Source organism: Carlito syrichta, unplaced genomic scaffold (genome assembly GCF_000164805.1).
Source record: "Carlito syrichta isolate Samal-C Ts95f unplaced genomic scaffold, Tarsius_syrichta-2.0.1 Scaffold309004, whole genome shotgun sequence".
NCBI lineage: Eukaryota > Metazoa > Chordata > Mammalia > Primates > Tarsiidae > Carlito > Carlito syrichta.
The window spans coordinates 54,069-70,648 of NW_007253100.1; the positions used below are offsets into that span (position 1 = coordinate 54,069).

Here is a 16,580-nt window from a genome sequence, read left to right on the forward strand (position 1 = left end):
ATATATATATATATATATATATATATATATATATATATATATATATATATATATATGTGTGTGTGTATTTTAGAACTGGAATATTTCCTCAAAATACTGAAGCCCAACATATCAATGCAGAACAGGAGCTTGATTAAAGAGTACTACCTACTCAGCCACAGCTCTCCCTCCCCATTTCCCTTAGCGCCTATTTGGAGCACAGCTTGAAAACTCCTGCTGATGGCTCCAGCAGTCTACTCCAGGGCCTCAGTATGTTTAACCATGTCTATCTCAAGCATGGAAAAATGCAAAGCTTCTCTTCATAATCTTCTAAGTGATTTCCCCATTTGATTACAGTTGAATTAGAAAAGAGCAGGAGCTGTCAATTTCTAACATATATTTGGTTAAAATTCCCCAGTAGCCAGTCTTAGTGTAGGTAATATGGCCTACATGATTTTATTTGTTCAAATGCATAAAAAGAGGATGATTTTGCAAATTAGAGGACCTGAATGTCATTCCCGGGTCTGTGTGTGACATTTCTCGTTTCTCTATTTGACACTGATGAGTCTCCATTGCCATCATTTTCCACATCTACAAGCAGGTTAAATCAGACAACCTTGAAATCACTTCTATTTCTGACAGACTAAGAGACTTGCTATGACCACCATAATGAAGCAGAAGACATGATGTGTACTTATGAGCTCAGTCCTCAAAAGACCTTGCAGCTCTTACTTTTGATGTTTGTGGAGTTCTCCAGCATGGGAACCTGTGTGGCATAGCTGGCTGACCATAGGTACATGACCACGGTCAGCCGAGCCTGCCTCACCCAGACCAGAACCATCTGGCTGAGCCACGCTCATAGGTTTGACTTGAATTAAGTACTAAATACGTGAGTGCTGTTTTAATTCACTAAGTTTCAGGGTATTCTGTTATGCAACGATGCTAACTAACATAGTATTATACCACTCTGATGAAAGAAATATCCTAGAATTGTGTCCCCAGGCCCCACCAGGACCTGGTCCAGAGCCATCTGCTAACTCTGCTTGCAGCTGCCTCTCCATCCTCCAGGCCAGAAAGAATTGACTGAGAGCCCCCTGACATATTTCAGACGGACAAGGAAAACCGCCTGGAGGAGACATACACTTTCAGGAACACAAACTTCTCTAAAAGACACATCAGGGAAGATTTATGGAGGCAGCTGTGTGCTCTGACTGCAGATCAGCTCTCCTAAGCCTCAGTACAACACAACCTGGGGGTCACTGGGTTGGTGGTGGTACCGTTCCTGGCTGCAACTCTTAAGAGGGGCCTGTGGTCAAGAGATAGAAAGCCAGAGATCTAGAGAAAAAGCTCCCCAGTCAAAGATGTACATCATTACTTGTCTTTGAAAGTACCAGGGCTCTGATTATAGGATGCAGCTAATCTATAGCATGATTTAAAGGAACATTTCCATAAGCATTCTAGCCCATTCTCACAACAGCCATGGACAAAAAAAGAATGGCAAGTATAATCACATTCCAGGTGCTAGGGATGGCATCCTGAGGATATTATGCAGTTTCCCTGAGGACTCATTGCACTTAGGTTGGGGTTCAAACCAGGGATTCTTGACTCCAAATTCTGGACACTTCACTGGACAACCATGCTTGCCAATCATATGTATCATTAAGGACTGTTTAAGTTGGATGAGACCGGTGAAAATTATCTAGCCCATCACCTTTGCTTCAAATTAACAACAACAAAGATTTATTAGGTACTTACATGTTCAGTACAGCCTGCTGAGCACTTTACATACATTAACTTTAATCCTCCCAGCCTCCCGGTGAGGTGGATGACTGTACCATTGGTAGATTAAGTAATGGAGATTGAGTGCATAAGTCACTTCCCAAAGTTGAGCAAGTCAGTGGCAGCCGGAGATATGACTCCCCATCTGTCTGACTCCAGAACCTGAGCATGCTGACGCAAAGCCACACAGCTTTTTAGACGGGGACTCTGAGGCCTGGCGAGTGAAGGTCTTATACAAGATCATGTAGTCAGTTTAATGAACCATCTATTAATTCATCAAACATTAATTGAGCATCTGCTATCTGTCGAGAAGTAGTTTAGCCAGTGGGTACACAGGCATGGCCTAGACACAGTTGCTGTACTTGAAGAGATTAATTACAGGCGAAGAAAATAAGTGGCCATAACTTACTTGAATAAAAAGTATATAAGTGACAAATACCTCAGGGAAGACAGCAAAGAAGTTATCAAAACTTGGAGGAAGTATTCATGACTTTCGTTTGGGAAAAAAAAATTTGAAAAGTCTTCATCGAGAAAATGGCTGCAAGGTTTTATTTTGAGGAAAGAGTAGACTTTGGGTACTGACAATAGGAAGAGGAGATAAAAGCCATGATGGAGAAATGGCACAGAGGTGCAGACAGAAGGAGTTATTTCTTCTTCTTTTTTTTTTTTGAGTCAGAGTCACTCTATCACCCAGGCTGGAGTGCAGTGGCACACTCATGGCCACTGCAGCTTCAGCCTGCTGGGCTCAGTTGATCCTTCCACCTCAGCTTTCCAAGTAGCCAGAATTACAGGCACGTGCTACCATGCCCAGCGAATTTTTTGATATATTGTGACGAGGTCTCACCAAGTTGCCCAGGCTGGTCTCGAATGCCTGGGTTCAGTCAATTTTCTTGCCCAGGTCTCCCAAAGTGCTGGGATTACAGGCTTCAGTCACTGCGCCCAGCCAAGTTATTTCATCATAGACTTGGGGCTAGTCTCCAGGTATTTGGAATCTATCTAGTCCTGCTTCTAACCCCGACCTCATGACTTAAATTTCATCTGCAGTGTCCAAACTTCCTTTAGCAAAAGGGGCAGTAAATTCCATCCAAAAGTCCTTGGTAGGAAGAGATGGCTACAAAGGGCAAAAGGGGTCAGAGGAACAGAGATGGGGACCAGACACAAAGATTGATCTTGGGGCTGTCTGTTCCATATTTCAGCAGAGCAACAATCAATTATGACAACTAATTTAAAGTTGTTAATGTTTCTGACCAGTTTTTTTCAACTAAGTAAATAATTCATAGCCAGTTACCAATAAAAATAAAAGGGTATATTATAAGCCTGCATTCCAGGGGCTTGGAGTTTATCTACCAGGAAGGATAAAGAGCAACTTGGAGTTTATCTACCAGGAAGGATAAAGACACCAGAATTTCCCTCTTCTCCCCAGTATGGGGATGCAGCTAGAAAACGTGGGAACAAAACCTAGGGTCTGATCCTCATAGAAGATTTGGTGACTTCATCCCTCACCAGCATCTGCTTGGTTCACATTTTCCCCCAGATATTCCCATTTTTCCCTGGATAATTTCTTCCTCTCCCCAGTACCTTTGCATATTTTCTTTCTTCTACCAGCAATATTTTCCCACCTCTCTTCTTGGCTAAAATAATGCATTATTTAAGGATTATCTGGCTGGGTTCAGTGGCTCAGCCTGTAATCCCAGCACTTCAGGAGGTCAAAGCAAGTGAATTGCCTGAGCCCATGGGTTTGATATCAGCCTGGGCAACTTGGCAAGACCTCGTCTCTTCAATAAATCAAAAATTAGCTGGGCATGGTAGTGCACACCTGTAGTTCTGGCTACTTGGAAGATTGAGGTGGAAGGATTGCTGAAGTCCAGCAGTCTGATGCTGGGGTGGCCGTGAGTGTGCCACTGCACTCCAACCTGGGAAACAGAGTGAGACTACAACTTGGAAAAAAAAAAAGACTTATCTTCTCTGTGAAACCTTCTTTAATTATTCTCCCATTTTAATAAACACCCCAAGCCAGTCCACACCACCTTCATGCATCAATTGTGATGTCTAATCCCTTGCATCTTTCAAGAAATGATGAAGTGCTGGTGAACAGAGAGCTGGGTGGCACAACCTATATATGTATGACATACCCAAAAAGTTGAGTGTGCCTTATAAAATGCACAGAGCACTGTCCGGTGACATAGAACCATGGGCTCCCCCTTGGCTCTTTGGGGACAGGTAGACACTGAAGGAGGCAGCCTTGACTCTTGATCAGCTCAGAGAGGGAGATGTCTCACCTTCTTGAACCTCTACTTGCTGAACATCCTCACAACAGCTCTGATGACACAGAAACATTGACAATGCAAGCGAAGCTACACTCACTTCCTTCTAGGTATTAGACAATAGGTACAATTAGGTATAATTTCACAACTCAAAGATCTTAGGATAACTATAAGTAGAATTTAAGTCATCTGGAAATTTAAATCTGGGTTTTTAATTCAGATGATCTGGTCTCTGAATTCACAGCTCCACTATCTGCTAGTTGAGTAAACTTGGGCAAGTCATTTAAACTGTGTAAGCTTGAGTTTTCTCATTTGTTAAATGGGGATAATTATAGTACTTACTTTATGGGGTTATTGGGAGCTTTTAAACGAGATAATACATCTAAAGAGCACAGTGCCTAGAACACACCAAATGCTCAACTGATAGTAGGTTGCACTGCATTACCAAAGGGTTAATGGCCCTTTGTATTCTGTGAGCTCCCAACTACCTTCTTTTATCCAACCATCCACCATCTATCTATTCATCCACTTATACATTTCCCAGACAGACAATTACTATACTATGCCAGTTCTTTGTTAAGCATTTGGGCTACAGAGAGGCATAAATCACTGTCCTTTCTATCACGAGACTATGAGAGGTGAAGGTGACAGATGTATCCACCTGTATTTACAATGAACTACAATAAGGGCTGTGACAAGGCATAGCTCTGGGACTGGGAGTGTCCAGAAAAAAGAGTGGCTCACTCTGCTGGGGCAGGGCTAACGAAGTGCTTCACAGAGAAGACTCTGAGGCTGGTTTGTGAAGATGAGTCACTATTTACTGCCTAGCAAGAGAAGGAGAGAGGAGAGGGCCTTCTAGGCAGAGCACGATCAGTACTCAGACTTAGAAAGCAAGGAATGATGGGAGAAGAGAGATATGGCCCATGTGCTGGAAATTGGATAATACAGTCCTCAGTGCTCAGAGGTAGCCAGAGGTATAGAAGGGTCTAGGCTAGAAAGGAGCCTTTTGTAATGACAAATTTTTAATCTTACTAAACAGTATGCCCTTTATCCTATAGGTTCTTGTTTCTAAAACTGAACATAACTGGGTAAGTGTAACAACCCTGATTTTCAAAAGAGTGATAATAAAAGTAATAATAAGAATAATTATAAAAAATAAAATAATAGAGCACTTGTGTTCTGTGTGCACCTGTGCCTGGCTCTGTGCTAAGTGCTTCCCCGGCGTTATCTTATTCCACCCTATGGAAACCCTTTGAAGATGGTACCATTATGATCTACTTACAACCTTCATCATGTTTCTTCTTCCTGGGACTTCAATCATATCTGAAGATTTGAGTAAATGTTAAATTAATCAACTGACAAATAATATAACTTAAACTAAAACAAACACACATATATTATGAAATAGAATGGCATGTATTTTTTTTAAGAAGATGGAACCTGGAATTTGGGCCTCATGACATGTTTTTCAAGCACAACTACAGGTCTGCTAGGGGTGTGTTCACTCTCATATATCTTTAAGAAGATTTCACTCCAAAAGTTTGAGAGTGACAGATTATCAAGAATATGTTCTATCCAGGGAAGTGATATGGCCAGATTTGGTGTGTTTTCAAAAGATCACTCCAGCTGCTAGGGTGGAGCATGGATTCATGGGTGACAAGGCTGGATGCAGAAGCTGAGACAGGAACTCAGATGAGGGATAATGAAATCTCAATCAAGCCAGAGGCAATGGCTCAGTGAGGAGAAGATGAATTTGTGAGACTCTGGAGGTCAAATGGGCAGGACCCTGATGACTAGTTGGCCGGTCTTGGTGGCTCAGTCTGTATTCTCAATACTTTGGGAGGCTGAGGCAAGTGAATTGCCTGAGCCTGTGGGTTTGAGACCAACCGGGCAATTTGGTGAGACCTTGTCTCTACAATAAAAATAAAAATAAATAATAGCTGGTAGTGCACACTTGTAGCTCCGGCTGCTTGGAAGGCTGAGGCAGAAGAAGCACCAGAGTCCAGCAGGTAGACACTGGGGTGGACATGAGTGTACCACTGCACTCCAGTCTGGGCAACAGAGTGAGACTCCAACTCAAAAAATAAAAATAAAAATACTTGCTACTCTTTAGTGAGGGTTGACCACATACCAGGCACTGGGTTAAGCATCTCTCGAGTATTAATTCACAACTCACATATATTGGTATTATTAGCATTATTTTAAAGAAGAGGGAACAGACTATATACAACTCTTGTTCCTTTGCTTAAGCTTATTCAGTTAGCCAATGGTGGGGTTTAATTTCAAAATCAAAATCCTGCTTTTAAAAACCACTATCTACACCAAATAAGCCTCAGGAAACCCTCGCTTGCATCCAAAGAAAACCTCCCCTGCTTAATTTGAATGCCAACATCTCCTTTATACTGCCCATGGGATGTTGAGGAGGGGTTCTTTAACAGCTGTCTCATAAAACCCTGTCACAAACATGAAGGAAGCAATTAAATCCTCCACTAGCCTTCCTCTGTCTGGCTAAGGATGATGCACTCAGCATCCACCAGGCCTCTCAGGAGGAAGCCACAGCTACAAAAACACTGGCACTGCTTTTAACCATGTACTCATTTCCATGGCACTAGTTCTCGGGTACCCATTCCATCTACAGGAAACCACTGGGCACCATGGACTGGGTGAGAGGCCTAATGAAGCAGAGAGAATCCAGGTGCTTCCACTCTGGGCCAGACAGCCCACAGCCACCTCAGTGGCAGGCAGAAGGGCAGAGACAGTTAAAGGGGATACTGACTACTATATTTGGAATTTTGATGGTCAACAGAGGCTAATGGAGTATTTCCCAAATTGTGTTTCTATAGATGCTTTGTTCCACAAGATGTTAATAAATGCTCCAGGAGGAAAAATAGAGTCTGTGGTGAAGAAAATATCAAGAAATTGAGTTAAACAAAGCAGTACAGCTTAATGTACTACAGAACTTCTCAGTGTCTTTAATAGACTAAGATCTATGCAGGATATCTTCAAGAGGAATAGGAAGTGTGCAGAATTTCAAAAATTTTTTTTTTTTCTTTTTGAATCTGGAGTTCCTTTGTCCAAAAAAATTTTGATGGGCTGTGGTAGACAAGTTTGGAACTGTAGGACTGACATATACTAACTTTATATCTCGCCTGCAAAAACTTACCAAGGGCAGCAGCAAAACCACAAGCCCAGTGTGATTAAGCTGTTTTGGAAATTGCTTTAATAGCATCGACTTGAGCACATTTCATATGCTTCTTGTCAGTTCAGTGACCCTGTCTATGAGGGAAATAGGATTTTCCGGAGGTTAGTACCAAGAGGCTTTGGTTTATCATAGATTCCTCTAAAATAATCAATTGAAAGGTATAAAACTGAGCCACTTTCCAGTGATCTTTGATGTTAAAATACTCATTACTCAACAAATATTTATTAAGCAATTTATTGTATTAGGTTTATAAATATGAAGTTGATATTTTAGAGAAGGGGGTAGTAAACATGCAAAAAATACAAATTTTTGACTAAACTACTATTATGAAAGAAGTAAAAAGAAAAAAAAGGGAGGGGGTTGATGTAGCCGATAGTAGTAAAAGATTACTAAAAGATTACTTTGGTTGATGTAGCCGATAGTAGTAAAAGATTTGGTTGATGTAGCCGATAGTAGTAAAAGATTACTAAAAGATTACTTTGGTTGCTTTGGGGAGACTAAATAACAAGGAAGGTACAGTTGCAATGAGATGGTAAGAAATGACCAGGTTATAATGGTAGCAAAGAAAGGGAGGATATCTTTGATACACATTGATAAGATACTGAATTCATAAGATAACGAATTTCCTTATGCATAGATCTCTGACACCTCATCTAACTTGTAAATTAAAATAACTTGAAACAGATTTTCATTAATAATCTCACTCTGAAATTCTTCTCTAAGAGAGAGAAATAGATTTTAAAATAAAAGCCAAGTTTTATGCAAAAAACCCTTATATGTGCTATTGTTTACAATGATGGAATATTAGAAGCATCTCAAATGCCTGACAGTGAGAGCTTGGTTAAGAAAATTATGGTACACAAAAAAATATTTTTGAAAAATTTGGTGATATTAAAAATGTTTAGGACATTATGCTAAGAAAATGAATTCTGGTTAGTAGTGAGTACATTTTAAGGATTGGAGAGTAAAGTGTGTTTATGTGTAGGTGTAGAGAGGATATATGAGGGAAATTCTTGTGAATGGCAAAAATATAAAGAAAGTATAAAGATGGATAAGAAAGACTGAGTAGAATTTCAAGTGACTCTGAATGCCTAACCCAGAACAAACATATGATAACATCTATTCAGTTCCTAATACATGCTATCTGAACTTTCCAAGGTGGCTTACATTCATCATTTTATCAGATCCTCAAAGCAATCTTTTGATGTAGGGATTGGCATCCCCATTTTACAGCCAAGGAAACTAAGTCTCAGAGAGAGCCAATAACTCTTTCAAAGCCTTGTAAGTTGAAACTGAGTGGGCGAGGATTTGCACTCAGAGCTTTCTGACTTCAAGGCAACTGCTGATTATCACTATATAGTGGTTCTAAACAATTTCAAGGTCCGCTTATGAGTGAGAACATATGGTACTCCATTCTTTGTTTCTGTGACAGATCACTGAGTATGATCCACTCTAAATCCATCCATGTTGCTACAAAGTCCATATGTTTGTCTTCTTTATGGCTACATAATATTCCATTGTGCATATGTGCCACATTTTTTCTATCCAGTCCAGCTTTGATGGGCAACTTGGTTGGTTCCATGTTTTTGCTATTGTGAATAGAGCTGCAACAAACTGCTAGAGGAGGGAAGGGCATGCCTCATCAACAAGGGTACCTGCATAATCAACATTTGTATACCTAACCCTGAATTGTACCCCACATCTTTATAATAAAAATAAAAAATAAAAGAATTTCCCACTTGAGTTTCAACAATTTCTTCATCATTTCCTTCTGCCTCAATTTATGATTTCAAGTAACATGTACATCTTGTTTTTATACAGGATTCAGGATTTTGCAGGATTAACACCTAGGCAGCCTCACAACAGATAGCAAGCATCTACTATGTATAGGCAATGATTTAGGAACAGGAATGTAAAGATGATTCAAACAATAGGACAATCCCCATCTTCAAAAACTCTCTGTCTAGCTAAGCAAAGAGCCAGACAAAAGCATATTATATTACACAAAAACCAGTGCTTAACTCATGTAAAGAAAGGCTGGAAGGATTCAGGGTGAATTGTAACTGTGACAATCAGTGATGTCTTTATGGAAATGTGCCATTCATGTTAAGCCTAGAAAGACAGGTAGGATTTCATAGTGTAGAACACAGTGGTTGGGTTAAAAGGTTTGAGAATAAGACTGCTGGATTCTACCTGACCCCACCACTTACTAGAGAGTATCCTTGGGCACGTTACTACAGCTCTCTGTGCCTTATTGGGGTTGTCTGTAAAAAGGGAATTACTATTTTACCTGCTTCATAGGGTTGCCATGAAGATCACATGAGATAAAATGTATATATCATTTAGTCTGCTGCTAGGAATAAGTTGACAACTTATTGACAGTTATTCTTGAAGGCCAGGCAGGATATTTCAGACAGAGAGAATGGCATGAGAAAGAACACAGAGGGCAGAACATGTGGATTTAGAAAACACAGTGGAGATTAGAGATTGGTGTGGCTTTAAAGGTCATAAACAGTAGTCTATCAACATGTCTGAAGGTGCTAGCTAACCCCTGAAGCTGTGGGAGAAGGCGGATGACATGACACAAGCCAAGTTATAGAAAACAGAAAAGCAAGGAACAAGAAGGGACAGCTGGAGACTACTTAGTAGACTGAAACAAACAAAAAATATGAAGTTTGGAAATTAGGCAACGACAAGTGGGTTCCTTCCACATACAAAGTCACACAGATGATCAGGGAATGATGGGGACAATGGAGATGATAATAAAGACAGTGATGAATGTGATGATAATGAAGATGATGATGACAATGATTAAAATGATGGCAGTCATGATGATGAAAAAGAAGACAATGCTGTAGGAAGAGAGAAGGGAAAAGAGGGAAGAGAAGCAGGAGCAGAAAGAAAATATCTGCTTTCTAATGAATGCTGGGCTCAGCACTTTGCTAAGATAGTGTAAAATTCTGTGAAATAGGAGTGAGTTGGAGAAGTAGAGTACCCTGGGTGACATAGCTAATAGCAAAACCAAAATTGAATGTCATTCTATCTGATTCAAATCAGAGGTATTCTGACTATGTAATACCTGTGTTCTTGACCATTATGTGATTCAGCCTACTAAAGAGTGAGCCCAGATCCTTGTTCCTAGCTCCCAGCCTGAGTATATCTTCCATTAGAATGTTCTTCTTGGCCAGGCTCAGTGGCTCAGCCTGTAATCCCAGCACTTTGGGAGGCTGAGGCGAGAGGATTGCCTGGGCCCATGGGTTCAAGACCAGCCCAGGCACCTTGGCAAGACCTTGTCTCTACAATAAATCAAAGCTGGGCATGGTAGTGTGCACCTGTAGTTCCAGCTACTTGGAAGGCAGAGGAGGAAGGATCACCAGGGCCCAGCAGGTAGACACTGAGACACTGGGGTGGCTGTGAGTGTGCCACTGCACTCCATCCTGGGCGATGGAACGAGACTCGAACTCAAAAAAAAAAAAAAAAGAAAAACTCTGTGCCAGGAATGAGGGACAAAAACTAGATTAAAAAAAAAAAAAAAAAAAGAACGTTCTTCTTTTGCACTCTCCAGAATAATATCAGCTACCATTTAAAGAACTTCTACTATAAACAGGTCCTGGCGCTTGACACTTACCACATATTGTTGCTACTGTTCTCAATCACTGTAAAATTTGCAGGATCCATTCCCATTCTCTGATGAGGCAACTGGGCTCAGAGAGGTTAGTTAGCTCCTGACGTAGGGAGCACAGATCTGCTTTCTCCAAGGGGATTTATCAGGGAAGGGGTAGCGTATTTTCTATGACTACAAGAAAACAAGAGAAGAGGGAATAGCTCTCCCTGGCATCTTTGGAACCAGGGACAGACCTCTGACTTCCTGGCAAGAGCTTCCAGGAGAGCCTACCTCGAGACTTGCTCCTCCTCTTCCGCTTCCCTGCTGATGTGCTGCGTGAGGCTGGCTGCAGCTGACCGATCTCGATGGGTGTGTTAGCGCGGAAACTCTCCTTGAACTTCTGCATCAGGGACTCCACTGTCTCCTGGGTCGCCTCAGCTGCTGCTACAGGGTGGCAATGGGGCTGAGGTTAGGGCTAGGCCCATACTCAGCCCCTGGAGGACTGGGCCTAGTGACCCTGAGTCCCTGAAACTCCCTCCCTGACCCTGACCCATTGAAGATACAGAATCACAAGCTATTAGTCTAAGCACAGATGGATCTCTTGGGTTACTCATCTATGCATTTAACACTTCCTATATTCCCAGCACTGCTCTAAGTCCTTTAGATATGGTGGTGAAAAGTTAGACACAATTCATTATTCAAGTAATTCTTAGTTTGGTAAGACACATATGCTGACAATTCAATGCTGTAGCTGTGCAATATTTTTGTGATATGAGATTATAGAGTGCCAAAAAGGGTCATCTCACCCATCTTGGAGTCAAGACAGGCTTTCAGGAGGAGACAATATTTAGGCTGAGATTCTAAGGATGAATAGGAATTGGCAAAGAAGGTAGAGTCAGGGTTGGGTAGGAAGCAGTTTTGGAAAGATGGTATCCTGGGCAGAAAGAAAAGCATGTGTGATGATCTGAACTCAGAAATAGCGTGGTGCTTGGGCAACAGAAAAAAGTCCATTATGGCTGCAAAGAAGCTCACAAAGAGGGGGTTTTAGGAGATGAAGCTAGAAAGATAAGGACACCTTGAAAACTATATTCACAAGTTTGGATTTTATCCTAATGGCAAATACTGAAAAGTTTTAACCAGGAAACTAACATGTCCAAATTAAATAACTTTGGACAAAATTACTAACTAGAGTATGAGGAATGCAAACTGATGCAGGGAAGTAGGCCAGTGCTGAGACTCTTGCAGTAGCCAGCCAGAAAGAATTGTAGTCTGAACCAGGTCAGTGGCAGTGAAGGTCACATAATGTCTTGGGAGAGGAAACTGCAATACTGTGGATATGTAGATCACCTAGAACCATATCCCCATTTTACTGAGGGGAAGTTGAGACTCCCAAACACTATATATGACCTGCTTTAACCTAGGAAGTGGCAGAATCAAGCCTCCTAAGCCCTTGTCCAATGTACCATTTGCAACAATATCCTCCAATGATCTTTTAGTAGCCCCATTCCCACAAAGTTTCAAAATTAAGACTGGTAGAACGTTCCAGTGAGTGGAGAAAGTGAAGTCAGAAGGGCAAAAAGAAAAAGGTGGAAGATAAAAGAAGAAAAAAATAACAGAAAAGCCAGTGAAGGAAGGAAAGAGGCAACATAAAAGCTAAGGAGAAAAAACCAGAAAGAAGAAACGGAAAATTGCTGAATGGCCTCAGTGCCTTTGTTCTGAGAAATTCCCAAAGAGAACACTGACTTTGAAATCTTCAAACTCAGCCCTCCCTCCACCTCTCTAGAGGCTAGGAAATTTCTTCTTCAGGTTGAGCTACCTGCTGTCTGCTGCCAAGAGATGGGATGTGCCAAAGATTTCTATTTCTTTGAAGGGATTTCATCAGACGGACAATGAAGGCTCCTAAACATTCTGATATCCATTTATAAGGAGCTTCTGTTTTCCCAGGAAAAGCTTATCTGCTTAAACAGATGTGTCTGCAGAGTAAGTCATACCTAAATGGCTGTTTTGGTTCTTCCATGAGAGGTCCAGTCTTTAGGGACACAGGAGAAATCTATGATTACTAGAAAAAAAAATAAACCAGGATCGGTGGCTCAGCCTGTAATCCCACGTTTTGGCAGGCTGAGGTGAGTGGATTGTCTGAGCCCACGGGTTCGAGACCCACCTGGGCAACTTGGCGAGACCTCATCTCTACAATAAATCAAAAAATTAGCCGGGCGTGGTAGTTCCAGCTACTTGGAAGTCTCAGCAGAAGGATCGCCGGAGCCCAGCAGGTTGAGACGGCAGTGGCCAGGAGCGGCCACTGCACTCCAGTCTGGGTGACAGAGTGAGACTTCAACTCAAAAAAAAAAAAATTAGCTGGGTGTGGTAGCATGCGCCTGTAGTTCCAGCTACTTGTAAGGTGGAAGGAAAGCTGGAACCCAGCAAGTCGAGGCTGCGGTGGCTGGGAGTGTACCACTGCACTCCAGTCTGGGCGACAGAGTAAGACCCCAACTCAAAATAAATAAATAAATAAAATAAACCATGTGGTGGCATTGTAGCTACCTCACTCACCTCTCTTGTTATCTTTCTCCCTAGATAACTCAATTAGGTCAATTTAAAGGTAAACCAAGAAGATCCCAGATATGGATTCCCTACTCCAAGCCTGTGATGAATATCCTACAGCAAGAGGCTACAATAAGATTCTGAGAAGCAGAATCATTCTCAATTTTCATTCCTTAAACTCAGAGGAAAATGATTTCTCAAAATTGTAAGAGTGGTCAAAAGTTAAGAACAAGTCATAATCTGGAATCTTCAAAGAGAAGGACCCACATGTGTCTATCAATATTAAATCATTCATTTATTCATTCATCTCGCTATTTATTCATCCATTCATTCAACAGAATTTACAGAAAAACCATTGGCTACCTACACTGAACACCAAAGGTATATTTAGTGTGGGCTGCCCCAAGAAAATATCACAGACTGGTTGGCTTAAAATAAACACACTTGGCCGGGCTCAGTGGCTCAGCCTGTAATCCCAGCACTTTGGGAGGCCAAGGCAAATGGATTGCCTGAGCCTGTGGATTCAAGACCAGCCCAGGCAACTTGATGAGACCTCCTCTCTACAATAAAATAAAAAATAGCCAGACGTGGTAGTGTGCGCCTGTAGTTCTGGCTACTTGGAAGGCTAAGGCAGAAGGATCGCTGGAGCCCAGCAGGTTGACGCTGGGGTGGCCATGAGCATGCGTGTCACTGCACTCCAGCCTGGGCGAAGGAGTGAGACTCCAACTAAAAAATAAATAAATAAATAAACACACTTATTTACTCACGGTTCTAGAGGCTAAAAGTCCAAGAACAGGGTGCCATGGTCAGGTATGGTGGGGACATCTTCTTGGATAATCAAAGGCCACCTCCTCCCTGTGTCCTTATGTGGTAGTAGGGAAAGAGAGGCTCTTTCTTCCTCTTCTTATAAGGCCACTGGTCAATCAGACTAGGGCTTCTTATTATGACCTTATTTAATCTTAATGACCTTCTAAAGATCCTATCTCTGGACACAGTCTACCATGGAATGAATTCTGCCCCCTCCCCCACTCAATACATATGTTGAAGCTCTAACTCGCAATGTGACTATATTTGGAGGTCAGGCTTTTAGTAGTTAATTAAGGTTAAATGAGGTCATAAAAGTGTAAGCCTAATCAAATAGGAGTGGTGAACTTATAACAAGAGTAAGAGAGATCTCTTTCTATGCACACACACTAAAGAAAGGTCATGTATGATCACAAAGAGAGAGTGGTGTCTGCAAGCCTGGAAGAGAGTCCTCACCAGAACTTGACCATGTGGCACCTTGGTCTTGACCTTTTGGCCCCCAGAACCATGAGAAAATAAATTTCTGTTGGTTAAGCCACCCAGTCTACAGTACAGGTTAAGCACCCTGAATATGAAAATTCAAAATCCAAAATGCTCCAATGAGCATTACCTTAGAACATGACCTTTGAGTATCATGTCAGTGCTCAAAAAGTTTCGGTTTGAAGCATTTTGGATTTTCGGATTAGAGATGCTGAATCAGTATAATGCAAATATTCCAAAACTCAAAGCAATCCAAAAAGCCAAAACACTTCCAATTTCAAGTATGGAAAAGGGATACTCAACCTTCCTTTGGTACAGTAGCCCAAGCAGAATAAAGCACAGTCACATTGGGGTTTCAGGCTTCAACATACAAATTTGGGAAGGATGACACAAACATTCAGGGCGCAATGGTGAAAAACTAAACATGATCCCTTCCTGATGCTGGCCACATAGACAGAAAGACAAACATTAGTTAATAATTGATCTTTAGCCAGGCTCGGTGGATCAGTCTGTAATTCCGCGCCTTTGGGAGGCTGAGGTGAGTGGATTGCCTGAGCCCACGGGTTCGAGACCCACCTGGGCAACTTGATGAGACCTCATCTCTACAATAAATAAAAAAATCAGCTGGATGTGGTAGTGCATGCCTGTAATTCCGGCTACTTGGAAGGCTGAGGCGGAAGGATCGCCGGAATCCAGCAGGTCGAGGCTGCAGTGGCCAGGAGTGGCCACTGCACTCCAGTCTGGGTGACAGAGTGAGACTCCAACTCAAACAAACAAACAAACAAATAATTGATCTTTAAATATACCATTTACCAGTGATATGTACTATTAAGGAGAGCTGAAGGATGGCATGAGAGGTTACATTAGAAGACTATGACCTAGTGTAGGAAAATCAGGGAAACTTTCTTCAAGTCAGTGAGCAGCATGACTAAAATACAAAGAGTATGGTTATCAGGTGGGGAGAAAGCAGTGGGGGCTAGAAGGGGTGTGGCAAGGATAGTCAAAAAGGCAGAGAGAATAGTCTAAATAGAGATCTCTTGGAAAGAAGAAATATGGAAGGTACTGCAATCTGTTTCTGGAGCTGAATCATCAAAAGAAAGTGATGTGAGATAGCCAGTTTGGTGGCTCAGCCTGTAATCCCTCGCCTTTGGGAGACTGAGGTGAGTGGATTGCCTGAGCCCGCGGGTTCGAGACTTGCCTGGGCAGGAGAGACCTCATCTCTACAATAAATCAAAAAATTATCCTGGCGTGGTAGCGCGTGCCTGTAATTCCAGCTACTTGGAAGGCTGAGGCGGAAGGATCGCCGGAGCCCAGCAGGTCGAGGCTGCGGTGGCCGGGAGTGGCCACTGCACTCCAGTCTGGGCAACAGAGTGAGAGTCCAACACACACACACACACACACACACACACACACACACACACACACACACACACACAAACACACACAAAGTGATGTGAGATAATGCTGGGGAAAAAAAAAACAGAAAGCCCTAACCCCAACCCTAACCCTAACCTTAGCCTCTTTGGGCCTTGTTAAGGATGGAACACGTTGGAGGTTTTAGATTGGAAAGTGAAGTGATCAGATTTGTATTTAAGGAAGATTGCTAATGGCTCTGGTAGAAGACAGAATTCACTAGAGGAGGAGACGAATGAAAGTGAGATGATCAGCCGGGCTCGGTGACTCAGCCTGTAATCCCAGCTCTTTGGGAGGCTGAGGTGAGTAGATTGCCTGAGCCCATGGGTTCGAGACCCACCTGGGCAACCTGGGAAGACCTCATCTCTACAATAAATCAAAGAAAGCCGGGCTCGGTAGTTCAGCCTATAGTCCTGCGCTTTGGGAGGCTAATGTGAGTGGATTACCTGAGCCCGTGGGTTCAAGACCCGCCTGGGCAACTTGGCAAGACCTCATCTCTACAATAAATCAAAAA

General features: G+C 42.2%; 1 protein-coding gene across 1 annotated transcript in view; it reads right to left on the reverse strand.

Moving 5' to 3' along the window:
• Nucleotides 1–16,580, reverse strand: part of LOC110596419 (astrotactin-2-like) — a 330,568-nt gene that overhangs the window by 39,538 nt on the left and 274,450 nt on the right. Inside the window, exon 4 of the mRNA XM_021716831.1 lies at nucleotides 11,120–11,272. Coding sequence (XP_021572506.1) covers nucleotides 11,120–11,272 — 153 coding nt within the window. The remainder of the gene's footprint in view (nucleotides 1–11,119; nucleotides 11,273–16,580) is intronic.